Source organism: Lontra canadensis, unplaced genomic scaffold, assembly GCF_010015895.1.
Source record: "Lontra canadensis isolate GAN:19392208 unplaced genomic scaffold, GSC_riverotter_1.0 scaffold1, whole genome shotgun sequence".
NCBI lineage: Eukaryota > Metazoa > Chordata > Mammalia > Carnivora > Mustelidae > Lontra > Lontra canadensis.
In genome coordinates this window covers 131,669,439-131,685,416 of record NW_022630995.1, presented here as the reverse complement: position 1 = coordinate 131,685,416, position 15,978 = coordinate 131,669,439, and the positions used below count along the sequence as shown (strand labels likewise).

At 43.0% G+C, this 15,978-nt stretch overlaps 1 protein-coding gene and 2 pseudogenes across 1 annotated transcript; 2 read left to right on the top strand and 1 right to left on the bottom strand.

The window, feature by feature from the left end:
- Positions 1 to 1,220: 1,220 nt before the first annotated feature.
- Positions 1,221 to 6,908, bottom strand: LOC116869412 (annotated as a pseudogene).
- An 806-nt stretch (positions 6,909 to 7,714) lies between these two features.
- Positions 7,715 to 10,618, top strand: TRIM61 (tripartite motif containing 61). Its single transcript, XM_032860535.1, has 2 exons — positions 7,715 to 8,196; positions 10,600 to 10,618. The coding sequence occupies exons 1-2, from the start codon at positions 7,715 to 7,717 to the stop codon at positions 10,616 to 10,618; spliced, it is 501 nt and encodes a 166-aa protein (XP_032716426.1).
- Positions 10,619 to 12,353: 1,735 nt separating this feature from the next.
- On the top strand, positions 12,354 to 12,717 carry LOC116871224 (annotated as a pseudogene).
- The last annotated feature ends 3,261 nt before the right edge of the window (positions 12,718 to 15,978 follow it).

Genomic DNA, 15,978 nt, shown 5'->3' with positions numbered 1-15,978 from the left:
CTGGGATCACCACCTGAGCTACCCAGGCGTCAGGGGGGAGCATTTTTCTTTTCTTTTTCTTTTCTGTTCTCTTCTCTCTTTACTTCCTTACTTCCTTTTAAAAGATTTTATTTATTTATTTGACAGAGATTACAAATAGGCAGAGAGAGGCACACAGAATGAGAGAGGGGGAAGCAGGCTCCCCGCTGAACAGACAGCCCTACGCGGGGCTGGATACCAGGACCTCGAGATCACGGCCTGAGCCAAATGCAGAGGCTTAACCCACTGAGCCACCCAGGCGCCCTAGGGGGAGCATTTCTAAGACCATATGTGAAGTGAACAAAAGAGGCAATGGAGAAGTTACTTTTGCTCTCGGTAGTTAAAAGAAGTAGTTAAAAGAAGTAGTTAAAAGAATGAATGCACATATACCTAAATGTGCACAGACCACTTCAAGAAAAACCAAGGGCTAGAAACTTTACAGCTCTAGGTCTTGGGCATCTGTTGCATGGTCCACTAGAGGACTCGATATCCCCACATTCTTTTTGAGATAATGTGAAGTTTTAGAACCATACGCCAGTGTAACTGTTCAAGATTTCCAGCAGATGGCGCCAGACGCCATTCAGCGCACAGTTCCGAAGGCCCGAGATTTGGGTTCTGGAAGAACAAAGCCTTACCCTGTCTCCCGAGTGGATGGTCATCCGCACAGAAACAGGGCAAAAAATCTGCGTTGCTTTTCTTCTCCCGGAATGGTCGGATGTCTGGTTTCCACGCTGGCTGTTGTCTCTGTGTTCTAGGATTCTAAGGATCCAGCAAAGCGAGCATTTACAGTCTGCTGAGTGGAGGGACAAACGGGCGGGCCGATGAGGAGATGACTGGGTCTATGAAGAAGATGGAGGCAAAGCGCACGGCTGAAGGTCAACTCCTCAGAGGTTACTAGTCGGGTGTCAACTAAAAAGAGCAGTTTTTGCTTGAGATTACCCCATCTCAACACATCCGAACGTTTTTAAAAACCACACACCCACTTTCCGCTAGTACAAAACTGCTATATACATCCACCAGTCAAATCGGATTCTACCCCCCGCCCCCTTTCCAGTACCGGCCAGAGCGTCTTCCCTCCCCCTGACCCTCTACCAGGACCCCAGGAAAGGACACTCCCTGCAGGGCTTTGAAGGGGAATTGGACTACTCCAACCTTTACAGTGATGGGGAGGTTGGTTCTTCCCACGAGGAAGAGGAAACACGTCAGCGCTGCAGGGAAGGGAGGGGTTCCTCAATCCTGGGCGAGTCACGAAGGTGTGAGAGCCGCTCTTCACAAGCAGAGCTGGAAACCCGAGCAGAACCGAGCAGGTGAGCAGGCCGCTGCAGGTAAGCGGGGCCTCGGGAAGGTTTCCGGGCCTGCACGGATGCCAGTGGGGACGACTGCGCCAGCCGAGAGCCAGGGCTGGGAATGGGGTGTCCTGGCAAGGGCACTTGGCCACAGTCTCAGGGTTCATGGAAGGGTTCCTCAGTCATCTGAGTAACAGGGAGTGCAGGTCCCGGGGGCCCCCAGCCTCCACGGGTTCTGGAATTCTCCTCTATGGGCCAGAAACGCTGTGCTGGGATCCTTTAGGCCAGACCGGACTCGGACTCACCCTGGGTAAGAGTTGGGGTCATGGGCAGGGGTCCAGACTTTATTGGAAGACTCAGAAGCACCTCATTCCCCTGCATTCCTTCTAGGAAGGAAGGAACTCCGGGCTCTGACAGGTTCTGATGATTGAACCAACCTAATCAGGGGGACCTGGGAGGCTTTATGTGCACATTGAAGGTTTGGGGAGAGAAAGATGAGACTGACCTTTAAGAGACCTTTAAAAAACTTGGCTTGCAGGGTGGATACTCAGTCTGATCCAGAGGGGATGCAATTCTGGAACAGCCGGGAGGGTTGTTCCATCTGTGGCTGTGGCCAGGACCCCACATCTCTGTGTCCCCTACTAGACTGGACAAGGAGTAAGGAGGGGATGGGAGGAAGGTGGGGTAGTGTGAGCTGCTCCTGAGTGGTGACTCCCCCACTTTGGACTCTTGTTGCTAAACATTGTATCTGGAGATGGCTATAGGTACAAATATATTATTATGTAAACATCCTTTTTATTATTTTACAGGACTTCAGTCCTGTTGTGAGATGCTGGACAGATTATATAACCTCCTAGAATCTTTTCTCTTCCATACAACAGAGGCATTAATAGTACTACTTCCTGAGTCATTTTATTTCCTAAGTAGCCAGCATGTAGTAGTGAATTAATCAAATACTTAATCAGTGAATTAAGTATTCAGTGAATTAAATAAGTATTTGAGAAGAATACATGGAAAGTGTTCAGGGAATGGCAAGGAGGCCAGAATGCTGGAGCAGAGAGGACTAGTGATAGAGAATTTGGAAGTGAAGACAAAAATGGCGGGGGGGGGGGGCGGATATATGTTGGGTCCCCTAGGTCAACTTTCCTGAGTGAAGTGGAAAACCACTGGAGGGTTTGGAGTGGTTTGGAGTGGAGGGATGACATGATCCATTCATAGTTTACCAGGAATATCAGCTACTGTGTTGAAAATAGATGGAAAATAGAAAAATAGAAGGGATGCCTGGGTGGCTCAGTCAGTTAAGTGTTTGCCTTCAGCTCAGGTCATGATCCCAGGGTCCTAGGGCCAAACACCTGGTCAGGCTCCCACTCAGTGGCTAGTCTGCTTCTCCCTCTCACACTGTCCCTGCCTGTGCTCTCTCTCCCTCTTTCTCTCAAGTAAATAAATTTAAAAATCTTAAAAAAAGAAAGAAAGGAAGAAGCAGAGGAACCTTTAGAAGTTACTTCAGTAATTTGGGCAAGAAATGATGGAAGGTGGCTCAGAGCACGTGGGTGGTTATGGGAGTGATGAGAAGTGATTGATTTCTGGGTGCATTTTGGCAAGAACGTCTACAGGACTTGGTGATCCTGGGACATAAAAGAAGTATCATGGATGGCATGGATCTGTTTAGCCTGAGTAACTGCTAAAATGGAGGAAGCATTAACAGAAAGGAAGGCTGCAGTGGGAGGTGGGTTACATAGGAATAGCAGGAGTTCTGTTGAACAGATTCGAGGTGGCGATGCCTGTTGAGGCGTGAGTGGAGATGTCAAGGAATGGTTGGATACATGGATCTGAAGTTAGGGAAGAGATCCAGGCTAGAGGTGAAATGATAAATGACTTTTTAGGATATGTATATGCCATGCGATATTTCAATTACAGCAGTTTGTCCTGCATTTTTCTTTGCTAAATCCGGCGACTCTAGTTGTGGTGTACTTGGGAGGTAGTGATTAGGTGTCTCTGGCAAAAGACACTGGAAGAAATGGCCAAAAAGGAAAAACAGTTGGTGGTCTGAAAACCAGGACAAGAAGGGGTTTCCGGAAGAGAGTCACCAGCTGTGTCGAATGCTGCTGATAGATCAAGTGTGTTCAGGACAGAAAATGACTACTTATTTGAACCAAGTAGATGTCATTGGTTAATTTTTGGAAAAGGGTATTCATGGAATTGGGATAAGGTACACTTGCTTTCTAGTGGATTCAAGAGAGAAATGGAAAATAGAGAAAATTTTCACAAGGTTTGTTTTGTTTCTCTGTCTTCTTCTTCTCCTCCTCCTCCTCCTCCTCCTCCTCCTCCTTCTTCTTCTTCTTCTTTTTTTTAAGGGTCAATTCATGACTGTGAGATCAAGACCTGAGCTGAGGTCAAGAATTGGACACTTAACCGACTGAGGCACCCACACATCCCACGCAAGGAGTTTTCAGTAAAAAGACCAGAGGAATGAGATGGGACTAGGAGGAGTGAAATCTGGAGAGGATTTCCTTTGGGGATGGGAGCAATGACCCCTCATTTATATGCTGATAGGATGATGTAACATAAATTGATACAAGAGGAGAGGGAATAACTGAAGGTAGTGTGTTAGAATAGGGAGGTAGTGAGCGAGGGTACACATACTGTGTACGCACATTATATATAAAAACAGAAACCTACTCCCCATGCAGACAATGTCCTCATTCCTTGAGAGATCAAAAAAAGAGGCCAGTATGGGCTACCTTTGTTGTAGGATTTTGGCCTCTCAGGTCCTGACGGAATTCTTTGCTCTCCAGTGCCTTCTATCAGTAGTTTTGTGTATTCTCTCTACATTCTCAATGGAAGAGTTAGAACAAAAGTTTCAAACATATTCAGAAATAGATGAATTAATAAATGAACCCTCATGAACCCATCATTTAGCTGCAATAATTGCCGACACTTTGGTATCTTCTGTCATCTGTAGCCCACCCTCTTTCCTCTTTTTCCTCTTAATTATATTGAAGAAAATTCTAGACAATATTCCCCATACGTAACGTCGCATATATATATTTGAGCTTTATCTTTAAAGGATAGGGACTGTCTTTTTAAAAAAGACGCCTTATTATCGCACACATACAAAATTAATTAATTCTTTAACCACATATTTAGTCAGTATTCATATTTGCATGGTTTTCTTGTTGCACCAGATCATTAAAAAAATTTTTTTTAAAGATTTTGTATTTATTTATTTGAGACAGAGCAGGAGAGAGCATGAGCAGGGTGGGAAGGGGGCAGGAGACAAAGGGAGGAGGAGAAGCAGGCTCCCTGCTAAGCAGGGAGCCCAACGCGGGGGTTGATCCTTGGACTCTAGGATCATGACCTGAGCTAAAGGCAGAGGCTTAACTGACTGAGCCACGCAGAAGTGCCCCACATCAGACAATTTTGAGTAACAAAGTATTCTCATTCACAAGACTGTTGTAGGCCGTATTTATTAACAGAGCAGAAGTATATGGTAATGAACCAAAGCTGGCCAGCAAGTCAGTGTTAAGTACCTTTCTTCAGTGGGAGTCCTCATCCCTCCCGCCCACAGCCAGGTGACAAATCAGGATTAGCAGGACCAGATCCACAACTGGGGAAGTGAGAGAATCACTCAGATTGGTACAGTTTTCTATATGTATAGTTTCCGTGGTCCCTCAAAGGACATACTAATTACAAGATCACCATACTCAACAAAGGCCAGAGCTATAGTATTCCCTTCCGGTATTTATGGTATATTTTTAGTTCCTCCCAGTCCAGATGCAGTTTACCAACTAGAGGTCATTTTTGTCATAAGCAGTGTTGCCTGGCAACATAGATGATAGACCACCTTATGAGCTTGCTAAAGGAACAGCTAGGAAGTTACTTAACTTAGGGTTTAACTGAACATCAAATATGTGTGTAATAGGAAAGAGTTTTATCTTTCAACAAAAACAGCCATTTGAGGGATAGTTGACATAAAAGTAACTATAGGTTTTTGTAGTGTACAGTTTGGTAAATTTTGACAGGTACACATCTATGAATCCATTACCACATTCAAGATAGTGACTACTTGGGGCACCTGGGTGGCTCAGTGGGTTAAAGCCTCTGCCTTCGGCTCAGGTCATGATCTCAGGGTCTTGGCATTGAGCCCTGCATCAGGCTCTTTGCTCAGCGGGGAGCCTGCTTCTCTCTCTCTCTGCCTGACTCTCTGCCTACTTGTGATCTTTGTCTGTCAAATAAATAAATAAAATCTTAAAAAAAAAAGATAGTGACTACTTATACACATACCAACCTCAGACATTTTCTCAATCCTCTTTTATAATCTTTCTCTACATTATACAACCACCCCACCCCATCCCCAATGACAATTAATAGTTCATTCCTTTTTATTGCTGAATACTATTCCATTTTGAGGATATACCACAATTTTTTGATCCAGTCACCCATTTGTTGGCCATTTGAGTTGTTTTTAGTTGCGGCTATTACTTTTATTGTTGTTACTGTCAACAACAAGCAAAATGTATACTTCTATATTTCCTACTGTCTTTTTTTCATTAAAAAATTGTATTTACTTAAAAGCAATCAGAGTTTGCCACCCCTAGTGGTTATTGAAAATACCACCAGGACAGGGTCGTCTAAAGACACATTCGGTCGTGTGTTAACTATGCCAAAAGACACTATAGGGCAAACAAATCTTACACAGCCTTATGTTTCAATTTTTTTCTTTGAAAGGACTGAGTTGTATACAGGGAGTTAAATGCTTGATAGACAAGAAAAAAAAAACTGCTCGAGAACCAACTTATCGTCATCGTCATCTTCCTCATCTCCCTGGTCTTCCTTCTTTGTCTTGTGTTTTTTCAGCTTATCTGACTCCCTTTTTTGCCATCTCAGGCTTCCCTTGCGTGTCGTGTGCAGCAATATTCTTTTCATTTTTTCCCTCAGCTGAGTGGCCTTTTTGTGAGGCTGCTTGTCATCTGCAGCAGTGCTGCTCCTCGTCCTTCCCTGTCTTCTCCCCAACATAACCAATGGATAGGGCAGGATGTTCTCCTTTGATTTTTAGCCTATGGTCAGAGCAGAATAAAGAAAAGGCAGAAGGAGGCCAGTTGGTTGCGTTGGGATCCTTGAGTTTCTTTTTGGCTTCCTCTGTAGGGGGCATTTAAGTTTTACTTTCTCAGGTTGCACCCAGGCAACTTCAACTAATTTCAGTAGTGAAGCATCTGCCTTTGGCTCAGGTCATGATCCTGGGGTCCTGGAATTGAGCCCCTCATTGGGCTCCCTGCCCAGCGGGGAGCCTGCTTCTCCCTCTCTCCCTGCTTGTGTTCTCTCTCTCTCGCTTTCTTTCTGTCAAATAAATAAATAGGATCTTGGAACAAAAAGTTTTCATTTCTCTTTCATAACGGGCCTTGTCCACCTTTGCCATGTCTTCAAATTTTCCTTTCTTTATGGCAGACATGGTCTTCCACCTCTCCAAGCACTTCTTAGAAAACTCTTGAGAGGTTGACAGAAGCATCCAGATGCTGGTTCTTGTGCTCCTCTCCGCAAGTTTGCACAGATGAATGCATATGGTGCCATGTTGTTTCTCAGCTTCTTAGGACCTGCTCTGCCCATGATTAAGTATTTTCCTCAGCGAGGCACAGAATGATCAGTGCCCGGCTGGCTCTCACTTACCTCGGGGCCGTCTTTATGGAGCTTAGTGTACTGCAATGGCCATCCTACTGCATTTCTTTCTTTCTTTTTTTTCTTTTTAAAAGATGTTTATTTATTTATTTATTTGACAGAGAGAGAGATCACAAGTAGGCGGAGCAGCAGGCAGAGAGAGAGAGAGAGGAGGAAGCAGGCTACCTGAGGAGCAGAGAGCCCAATGCGGGGCTCGATCCCAGGACCCTGGGATCATGACCTAAGCCGAAGGCAGAGGCTTTAACCCACTGAGCCACCCAGTCACCCCACTACTGCATTCTTAACTAGAATGTATCTATGGGGAAAATTCCACCTCATCAACTTTTTGATTTCAGCTAAGGAGGGATTGTACTGGAAGGATGGCATTAATGCTCAGTGACCTTCTGTTTCAGATGAGTGTCTTGCCCATAGGAATGAATTGGTGATGTGGATTATGGTTCTTTCCTGGCCAGCAGAATTCCATTGCTCTACTTCAGTTGGGCTGGGCACCAGAGGCAAGAGGAGGAAGTGCCAGGGTCATCACTACTTGGTATGTACTGTGACTTCTTAGCGAAGCTCCCCCTGGGACTTAAGGGGATGAAGCAGTAGTTAAACGCAGGGGCTGTGACTCCCTAGATGCTACCTGCCAGGAAGGAGGGTGAAGGCTGAGGAGCCCTCTCAGCCTCTCACTTTTCCTACTTCCAGGACAACCAAACATTTCTAAGGGAGTTTCCTCACACAGAAACCCTGACTATAAAATGCCCTTTGCAGCCTCCCTGGCTGAGCTCCAAGCCGAGGCCAGCTGCCCCATCTGCCTGGATTACCTGAGAGACCCAGTGACCACTGACTGTGGGCACAACTTCTGTGGCTCCTGCATCCACCAGCGCTGGGAAGACCTACAGGACATCCTCCCCTGTCCCGTCTGCTTCCACCACTGTCCTGACAGGAACTTCAAGAGGAACGTGCAGTTAGGTCATGTGACCGATTTGGTCCAGCAGCTTCCCGCCAGGAGGAGCAAGAGGAGACTGCAGGAAGGGAAAGCCCTGTGTGAGCAGCACGGTCAGCCTCTGACCCTGTTCTGTGAGAAGGACCTGGAGCTGCTGTGTCCCCGGTGCAAGGTCTCCTCCGGCCACCGGGGCCACCCCCTGACACCCATCGAGGGAGCTGCGGCTGACCACAGGAAGAAGCTCAAAAGCTACATGGAGCCCTTGAAGAAGCAGCTTGAAGACACTGAAAAGGGGTTAGAAATGCAAGTCTCAGAATCATTTGAATTTCGAATGAGGATAAGAAATCAAAGGAGAAATTACACTCTGATTTTAAACAATTTAAGAGTTTTTTTTTAAGATTTTATGTATTTATTTTTAAAGATTTTATTTATTTATTTGACAGACAGAGATCACAAGCAGGCAGAGAGGTAGGCAGGGAAGGAGAGAGGAGGAAGCAGGCTCCCCACTGAGCAGAGAGCCCGACGCAGGACTCGATTCCAGGACCCCGAGATCATGACCCGAGCCGAAGGCGGAGGCCCCAAACCACTGAGCCACTCAGTGCCCCTATTTATTTATTTATTTGGGAGAGAGAGAGAGAGAGTGAGCATGAGAGGGGAGAAGGTCAGAGGGAGAAGCAGACTCCCTGCTGAACTGGGAGACTGATCCCGGGATTCCGGGATCATGACTGAGCCGAAGGCAGTCAAATTTAAGAGTTTTCTTAAAGAGGGCCTCCTGGGTGGCTCAGTGGGTTAAGCCTCTGCCTTGGACTCAGGTCATGATCCCAGGGTCTTGGGATCGATCCCCTCATGGGGCTCTCTGCACAGTGGGGAGCCTGCTTCCCCCTCTCTCTGTCTCTGCCTCTCTACTTGTGATCTCTGTCAAATAAATAAAATCTTAAAAAAAAAAAGAGTTTTCTTAAAGAGAAGAATTAAAATTGCAGATTGAAGAGAAAGCCATTCAAGAGAAACTGTATGAGAACAAAGTAAAATTCTCACAGCATGTGAGCATTCTAAAAGGTCCCTGTTTGAAATAATAGCAGATAGGTGTATAGTCAGAACAGGAGCTGCTCTCAGTTTTGAAACTATCTATAGGGCGCCTGGGTGGCTCAGTGGGTTAAAGCCTCCTCTTTCGGCTCAGGTCATGATCCCAGGGTACTGGGATCGAGCCCCGCATTGGGCTCTCTGCTCAGCAGGGAGCCTGTTTCCCTTGCTCTCTCTCCCTCTGCCTGCCTCTCTGCCTACTTGTGATCTCTGTCTGTCAAATAAATAAATAAAGTCTTAAAAAAAAAAAAAAAGAAACTATCTATAACCGGGGCACCTGGGGGGCCCAGTTGGTTAAGCATCTGCCTTCAGCTTAGGTCATGATTCCAAGGTCATTGGATCAAGCCTTGTGTCAGGCTCCTTGCTGGGAGCCTGCTTCTCTCTTCTACTCCCCCTCTCCTCTCTTGTGCTCTCTCCCTTTCTCTCTCAAATAAATAATCTCTTAGAAAAAAGAAAGTACCTATAACAGGCACGAAAACCTAAACGAACCAGCCTTCTTTTCATATGAATTCAAGAAAAAATATATTGGTTCTCCTGAATAATATTTTAACCTACAGAAAATTATCAGTCTGTTTAAGGTCAAATTGACCCTAAATATTGAAACTGCTCATCCCAATCTTATTATCTCAGAAGACAGAAAAAGTGCAACATTAGGAGAGGTGAAAACAAACTTTTCTTACAATCTCAGCAACTTTACTTTTTTACCAGCTGTCCTGAGTCTCCAGAGGGTTGTTTCTGGCAGGCATTATTGGCAGGTGGAAGTAAGAGGAAATGGTCAATGGGCTGTAGCTGTCTGTAGGAATCTTTTCCCAGAAATGCAGTGACCCCTGTCCCCCAAAGATGGATGCTAGTAAATCCAGTTCTGTCTGGTCCAAAAAGTCCAGGCGGATTGACATTTTTCTGGACTACGAGTTGGGGAAGGTTTAATTTGAGTAACAGTTCTCATATCTATACTTAACACTGATACATTTAGGGAAGAATTTAGGGCTTATGTCTTTTTTTTTTTTTAATTTAGGGCTTATTTCTATATTGGACCTACTTCAGACCTTACAGTATAGTAACTCATGAATAAAGAAATACCTGGGGGCTTCGCAGGTTGATATTTTTCTTTCTGTTATTCACACATGCCACTTGGAATGTTAATTATATAATTACTAATTGTTGGAATGATATGATCCCAAGAATTATGGTAATTTGGGCTTCGGTTGCATGTGGGTTTTACCTTTTTAAAAGTGATTCTATATTCACAGGAAATTGCAAAGATAGTGCAGTGTGTTGTGTTAACACCTAAAAGATAGTCATCTCTCTGAGAGATAGTGCCTCTCTATTTCAGTAACTATGATGTATTACTTAGCACGAACACTTCATATAAATGGTGCAGGAAACAAATGCAAAGTGCTTTTGTAATCCCAAAGTCAAATATATAAAAATTACAGGTTTTGGGATGTGTGGCTGACTCAGTCCACAGTGCATGTGACTTGATCTCGAGGTTGTGAGTTTGAAGCTCAAGTTGAGGATAGAGTTTACTTAATAAAAAATTTTTTTACATTATCTTTTCAAATTTTCATAAGTGCATTTGCAACATTTATAATTTTCCTATGTATTCTCCATTTCTAGAAATTCACCAGTTGATTGAATCAGTATTAAATTCTATGCTTTACAATATATTGAAGAAAATGGTCTTCTACTTTCGGTATTGTCAGATTTAGAAAAGCCCATTTTTTATTTTACTTTATGTTATTTTATGTTATGTTATTTTATTTTTTTGAGAAGCCCATTTAATGCCAGAAGGTTTTAGAGCACTTTTGCAGAACCCAGTGTGTATAGACCTTATTTTATTAATTAGTGGCCAGGATTACAACCTAAGCAAATTTATAAATACTCTTAAGGTACAAAAGTACCACAGTCAGTTTTTCATTTTGTCTTTGTTTATACAAGGTATTTACAGAATTCTGTTTATTTAGACTTGTCTTGGCATTTTTGAAAACCAGGTTCATATATAACCTCAAAACACCACATACTTGTGTTATATTACATTATGTTAAACTGTCATTTTAGAAAATACTTATATTTGGAATCCTATATGTATATTGTTTATAAATCTTGGTAATAAAGAGTTTTATTTTTGGGGGGCCTGGGTGGCTCAGTCTGTTGGGCGTGGGACTCTTGATTTAGGCTTGGCTAGTGATCTCAGGTTATGGGATGGAGCTCCCTTTCTGGGTCTGTGGTCAACATAGCATCTACTTGTCCCTTGGCCCCCCCCCCAACTCTCTCTCCAAAAGAGAGAAAATCTGTGAAAAAATTTCATTTTGTATATTTGTAGTTTATGTCTAAAATTTGAGGAAGATGCTCAGGAGAGTTTTTGGAACCCCTTTCTCTTCTTTCTTTCTTTTTTTTTTAAGATTTTATTTATTTGACAGAGAGAGACAGCGGGAGAGGGAACACAAGCAGGGGGAGTAAGAGAGGGGAGAGGGAGAAGCGGGCTGCCCACTGAGCAGGGAGCCCAATGCGGCTCTCTATCCCGGAACCCTGGGACCATGACCAAAGTTGCTTAATGACTGAGCCACTCAGGTGCCCCTGGATCCTTTTTGATGAGGTAGGAGGAACCCCTATGTTGATCAGGACAGTGTGTAGCGCTTATCTCAGCTGCTTGGCCAGATAAAACATCCTACTTTTTCATGTAAAGTGTGGATTTGAAGGGCACTGCTCTAGTACTCCACCCAGCAATTAAACTCCATCCATCACAGGTGTGATCTCTCAGCACTGTCACTGCAATTAGAAAGGGCATTAGAATGACAACACTGAGGCTGAAAACCAACAGCAGGAAGTGACATGCATTTTCAGTTATTCCATTTTCTAAAATTAATTGCAAAGCCCCACTTATCTGGAAGGTGGCTGGAAAGAATACATTAATATGAGGTGAAAAGCCATCATTTGCCACAATTCTTGATTCCAATTAGACATCAGTGAAACTCACATTAATAGTGCTAGAATTTGCTAGAATTAAAACTCTCCAATTATAACTTGTGAATAGATTGACGCAGAAACTGGTAATAGTTTTGGCTTCATTTGACAGCAGTTACTCAATAACTTCACCCACATCAGAGATGTTTCTTTTTAAGCAAAATAAGCATTAAAACACTTCTCAGTGGGAGAATTATAAAGCATTATTATAATGAAATCCTGGTGAGTCATTAGAAAAGTTGTTGAGAGTAACGTCTAAACAGATTGGAATGAGAGGGGAAAAAAATTTCTTAATTGGCCAAGGCTTCTGTGGGTAAGGAGCCCAGAAGCTACTTAAATGACACGATAAAGGCCAGGGATAAGGTTGAGTTAAAGTTAGAGCGAAGGTTTTCCTCTTCTGGGGATGGCGTCCGTAGGCATTAAGAATGGTCCAGCGTTTGACCTACCGTCGTAGGCTATCCTATAATACAGCCTCTAATAAAACTAGGCTGTCCCGAACCCCAGGTAATAGAATCGTTTACCTTTATACCAAGAAGGTTGGGAAAGCTCCCAAATCTGCATGTGGCGTTTGCCCGGGCCGACTTAGAGGAATTCGTGCTGTGAGACCTAAAGTGCTTATGAGGTTGTCTAAAATGAAAAAAACATGTCAGCAGGGCCTACGGTGGTTCCATGTGTGCCAAGTGAGTTCGTGACAGGATCAAACGTGCTTTCCTTATCGAGGAGCAGAAAATTGTTGTGAAAGTGTTGAAGGCAAAATCACAGAGTCAGAAAACTAAATTAAAAAAAAAAAATGAAACTGTTTTGAGTAATAAAAATGTCAAAAGGCTTGATCTGTTATTGCTGTTGTAATTTGTTTAGTATACCCATTTCTATGGTGTTTGGGGATTTCATTATTTTTAGGTGATTGCTTTTTCTGAAACACAGGAAATGGAGGTCAGTGATAGGTAGAATTTTTTGATGGCAGCTATGGAAGACTTGGACAGTTTGAGAAAAGTGGCCCTTAAAATATCTGGATGTTTCTTTTAATTCCTCTGAATAATTTCCATAGAGTCTCCTTCAGCACCAACATTGACAGGACAGAATTCCAGTGTTCAATAAGTTACTTGGAATGGAATCTTTTACACCATCTTATTTAAACCTTCCGTTTCTTTAGATCAGTTCAAAATGGTCTATTTTGGAGAGCTCAGAACTTCATATTTAGCAAACAATGAGCTCTTATATACGAAACTTGTCATGGATCTAATGAAATTCAAACTCTGGTTGATGTTGAATTTATAATCAGTTCAGAAATTAAAGTAACAGACCTTGGTTACATTTATTCTTGAAAGCTGTGTGATATTTCTAACAACTCTTAATAATATAAAAGTATGTAAAGAGTGAGAGTAGCTCATTCTTACAGTGCTTAGATGGTACCAAGCATTTTCTAATATTCTACATACATTAGTTCATTTGAATTGCCTTCCAAGACCATTTTTTCAGATCATGTCAAGCTTATTTTTAATCTCAGGGGAGCGTAGAGAGCAGAGGCAGGCTACTTGCACAAGCCAAGAAATCTAGTCATCAGAAGATATTTCTATATATTTTGACCCTTTTCCTCAATCTAGGTGTTCTGTTACTGGCATGATGTAACTTAGATGTCTCAGGCAGAGGAGTGTTTCCGCTTATAAATGACCGCCCTTTTAAAGAGGAAAGGTGTCCTGGAACTAGTAAGTGGCTAAGCTGGCACAGGAACTCCAGCAGTAAAGAATTTCTAACCCTGGCTTTGCCATGTGTGACACTTCAAAATACTTCATGTCTTCTTTGAGTCCCTTTAACAACCCCGTGACACCTATGTTATCCCCAGTTTGCAAATAAGGAAACGGAGGCACACAGGTTATATAATAGTACCCAGAGCCATTTGTTTGTAGGATCTTTGCAAATGATACACTTAGTGGTTGAAATCAAATGACTGTCACTCCCCACAAAGACAAATGATAGCTGAGGCCCCTATTGTCAGCCTAGTCTTAATTGAGATCCACCAGGTAATAGAGTTACCTTCTGTAATGTTTAATCATGATACAAAATAAGATTTCTAATGGGGTTATAAGGAAAATGTGGAATTCTGAGGTAGATGAAACAGTCATTTCACTGACTTAGGCTAACCCATACTACAGGGACAAGTTTGGTGATTTGGTGTGTGTGCTGTATAAGAATGTGAAAGTGAGTATGTGTAAAATAACATTAAAAAACAATGTCTCAAAAATAAATAAATAAAGTTAGAGCAAAAACACAGGGGCGGTTCTCCTTTGCCTTGTTTTGATAAGCACAAAATTCATTCACCATGGTTAATTAAATAACACAACATACAGTTACCACAGTGTGTGTGTGTGTATACACACAAATTATATATGTGTATATATATATACACATATATAATTTTTTAAAGATTTTATTTATTTGAGAGAAAACAGGAGCCCGGGGCGGGGAGGGGCAGAGGGAGCAGTATAAGCAGACTCCCTGCTGAGCGGGGAGCCCCATGTGGGGCTGGGTCCCAGGACCTGGAGATCATCATGACCTGAGCCAAGGGCTGATATTTAACAGACCGAGCCACCCAGGAGTCTCTACAGTTAGCACAGTGTATTAACTGTGATTCCATAAAGTTCAAACTATATGGACCCTGAGGGCAGGGTCTCTAGCCACAGAGGATGACTCTGAAGTCTTGAAACTGAAAGGCATTTGCTTACTGGATTTCAGAATTGCCTGGAACCAGTGACCCTTAAGAACTTCAGCACAAATGCGTGCAGCCACAACCCTGGTCTTCTGCCCAGCACACTCTCTCAACAGTGGAGCTCCTACGTTTAGCTATTTTTGCAATCTAGATAGGTCGAGCCCTCCTAAATCATCAAATTCTCGTTCCCTTTTTTCTTCCCTCAATTTGCTTTTTTCCTCTCCATTTTTCTGTAAGCGGCAAGAAGGGAACCAGGTTGTCCCTTCAGTACATTGCTTGGCAACCTCAGCTAAGTATTCAAGTTCATCACGTTCAAGTTCTGCTTTCCGCACAACTGGAGGACACATTCAGCCATGTTTTCCCCTGCTATATGACAAGAATTAACTTTCCTCCAGTTTAGAATAACATGTTCCTCAAATCCTTTTTTAAAAAATTTAACTTAATTTTTATTTTATTATTATTATTATTTAAAAAAATTTTTTTAAAGATTTTCATTAGTTATTTGACGGACAAAGATCACAAACAGGCAGAGAGAGATGAGGAAGCAGGTTCTCTGCTGAGCAGAGAGCCCGATGCGGGACTCGATCCCAGGACCCTGGGATCATGACCTGAGCCAAAGGCAGAGGCTTTAACCCACTGAGCCACCCAGGCGCCCCTTATTGTTATTTTTTAAAATAGACTCCATGCCCAGCATGGAGCCCAACGCAGGGCTTGAACTCATGACCCTGAGATCAAGACCTGATCTGAGATCAAGAGTTGGACCCTTGGGATGCCTGGGTGGCTTAGTGGGTTAAGCATCTCCCTTCGGCTCAGGTCATGATCCCAGAGTCCTGCTCAGCGGGGAGCCTGCTTGCTCTCCCTGCTTGTGTTCTATCTCTCTGACAAATAAGTAAATAAAATCTTAAAAAAAAAAAAAGAGTTGGATTCTTAACCCAGGTGCCCCTTTTAATTTAAATTTTAACCTTTAAGTATTCTCCACACCCAACATGGGGCTCAAACTATAACCCCAAGATCAAGAATCACACCCTCTACCGATGGAGCCAGCCAGGTACCCCTCCTCAAATCCTTCTGAACTCTCTCCAAAGCAGCTTTAACTTGAATGTTCCCACTAATATTCCCCTTATGACATATATATATATATATAACAGAAAAAAAAAATATATATATATTCTCCCTGTTGGGTTGGCTAATCCCATTGTCTGTAATATGAGTTACTGTGTAGATTTATACCCCAGGGAAAAACAATCTTGATGAAATTGACTTAGACAATTGTTCCACATTGTCCTAGAATAGGTGATTTGAAGAACTGATATCTTTGTGTCCTC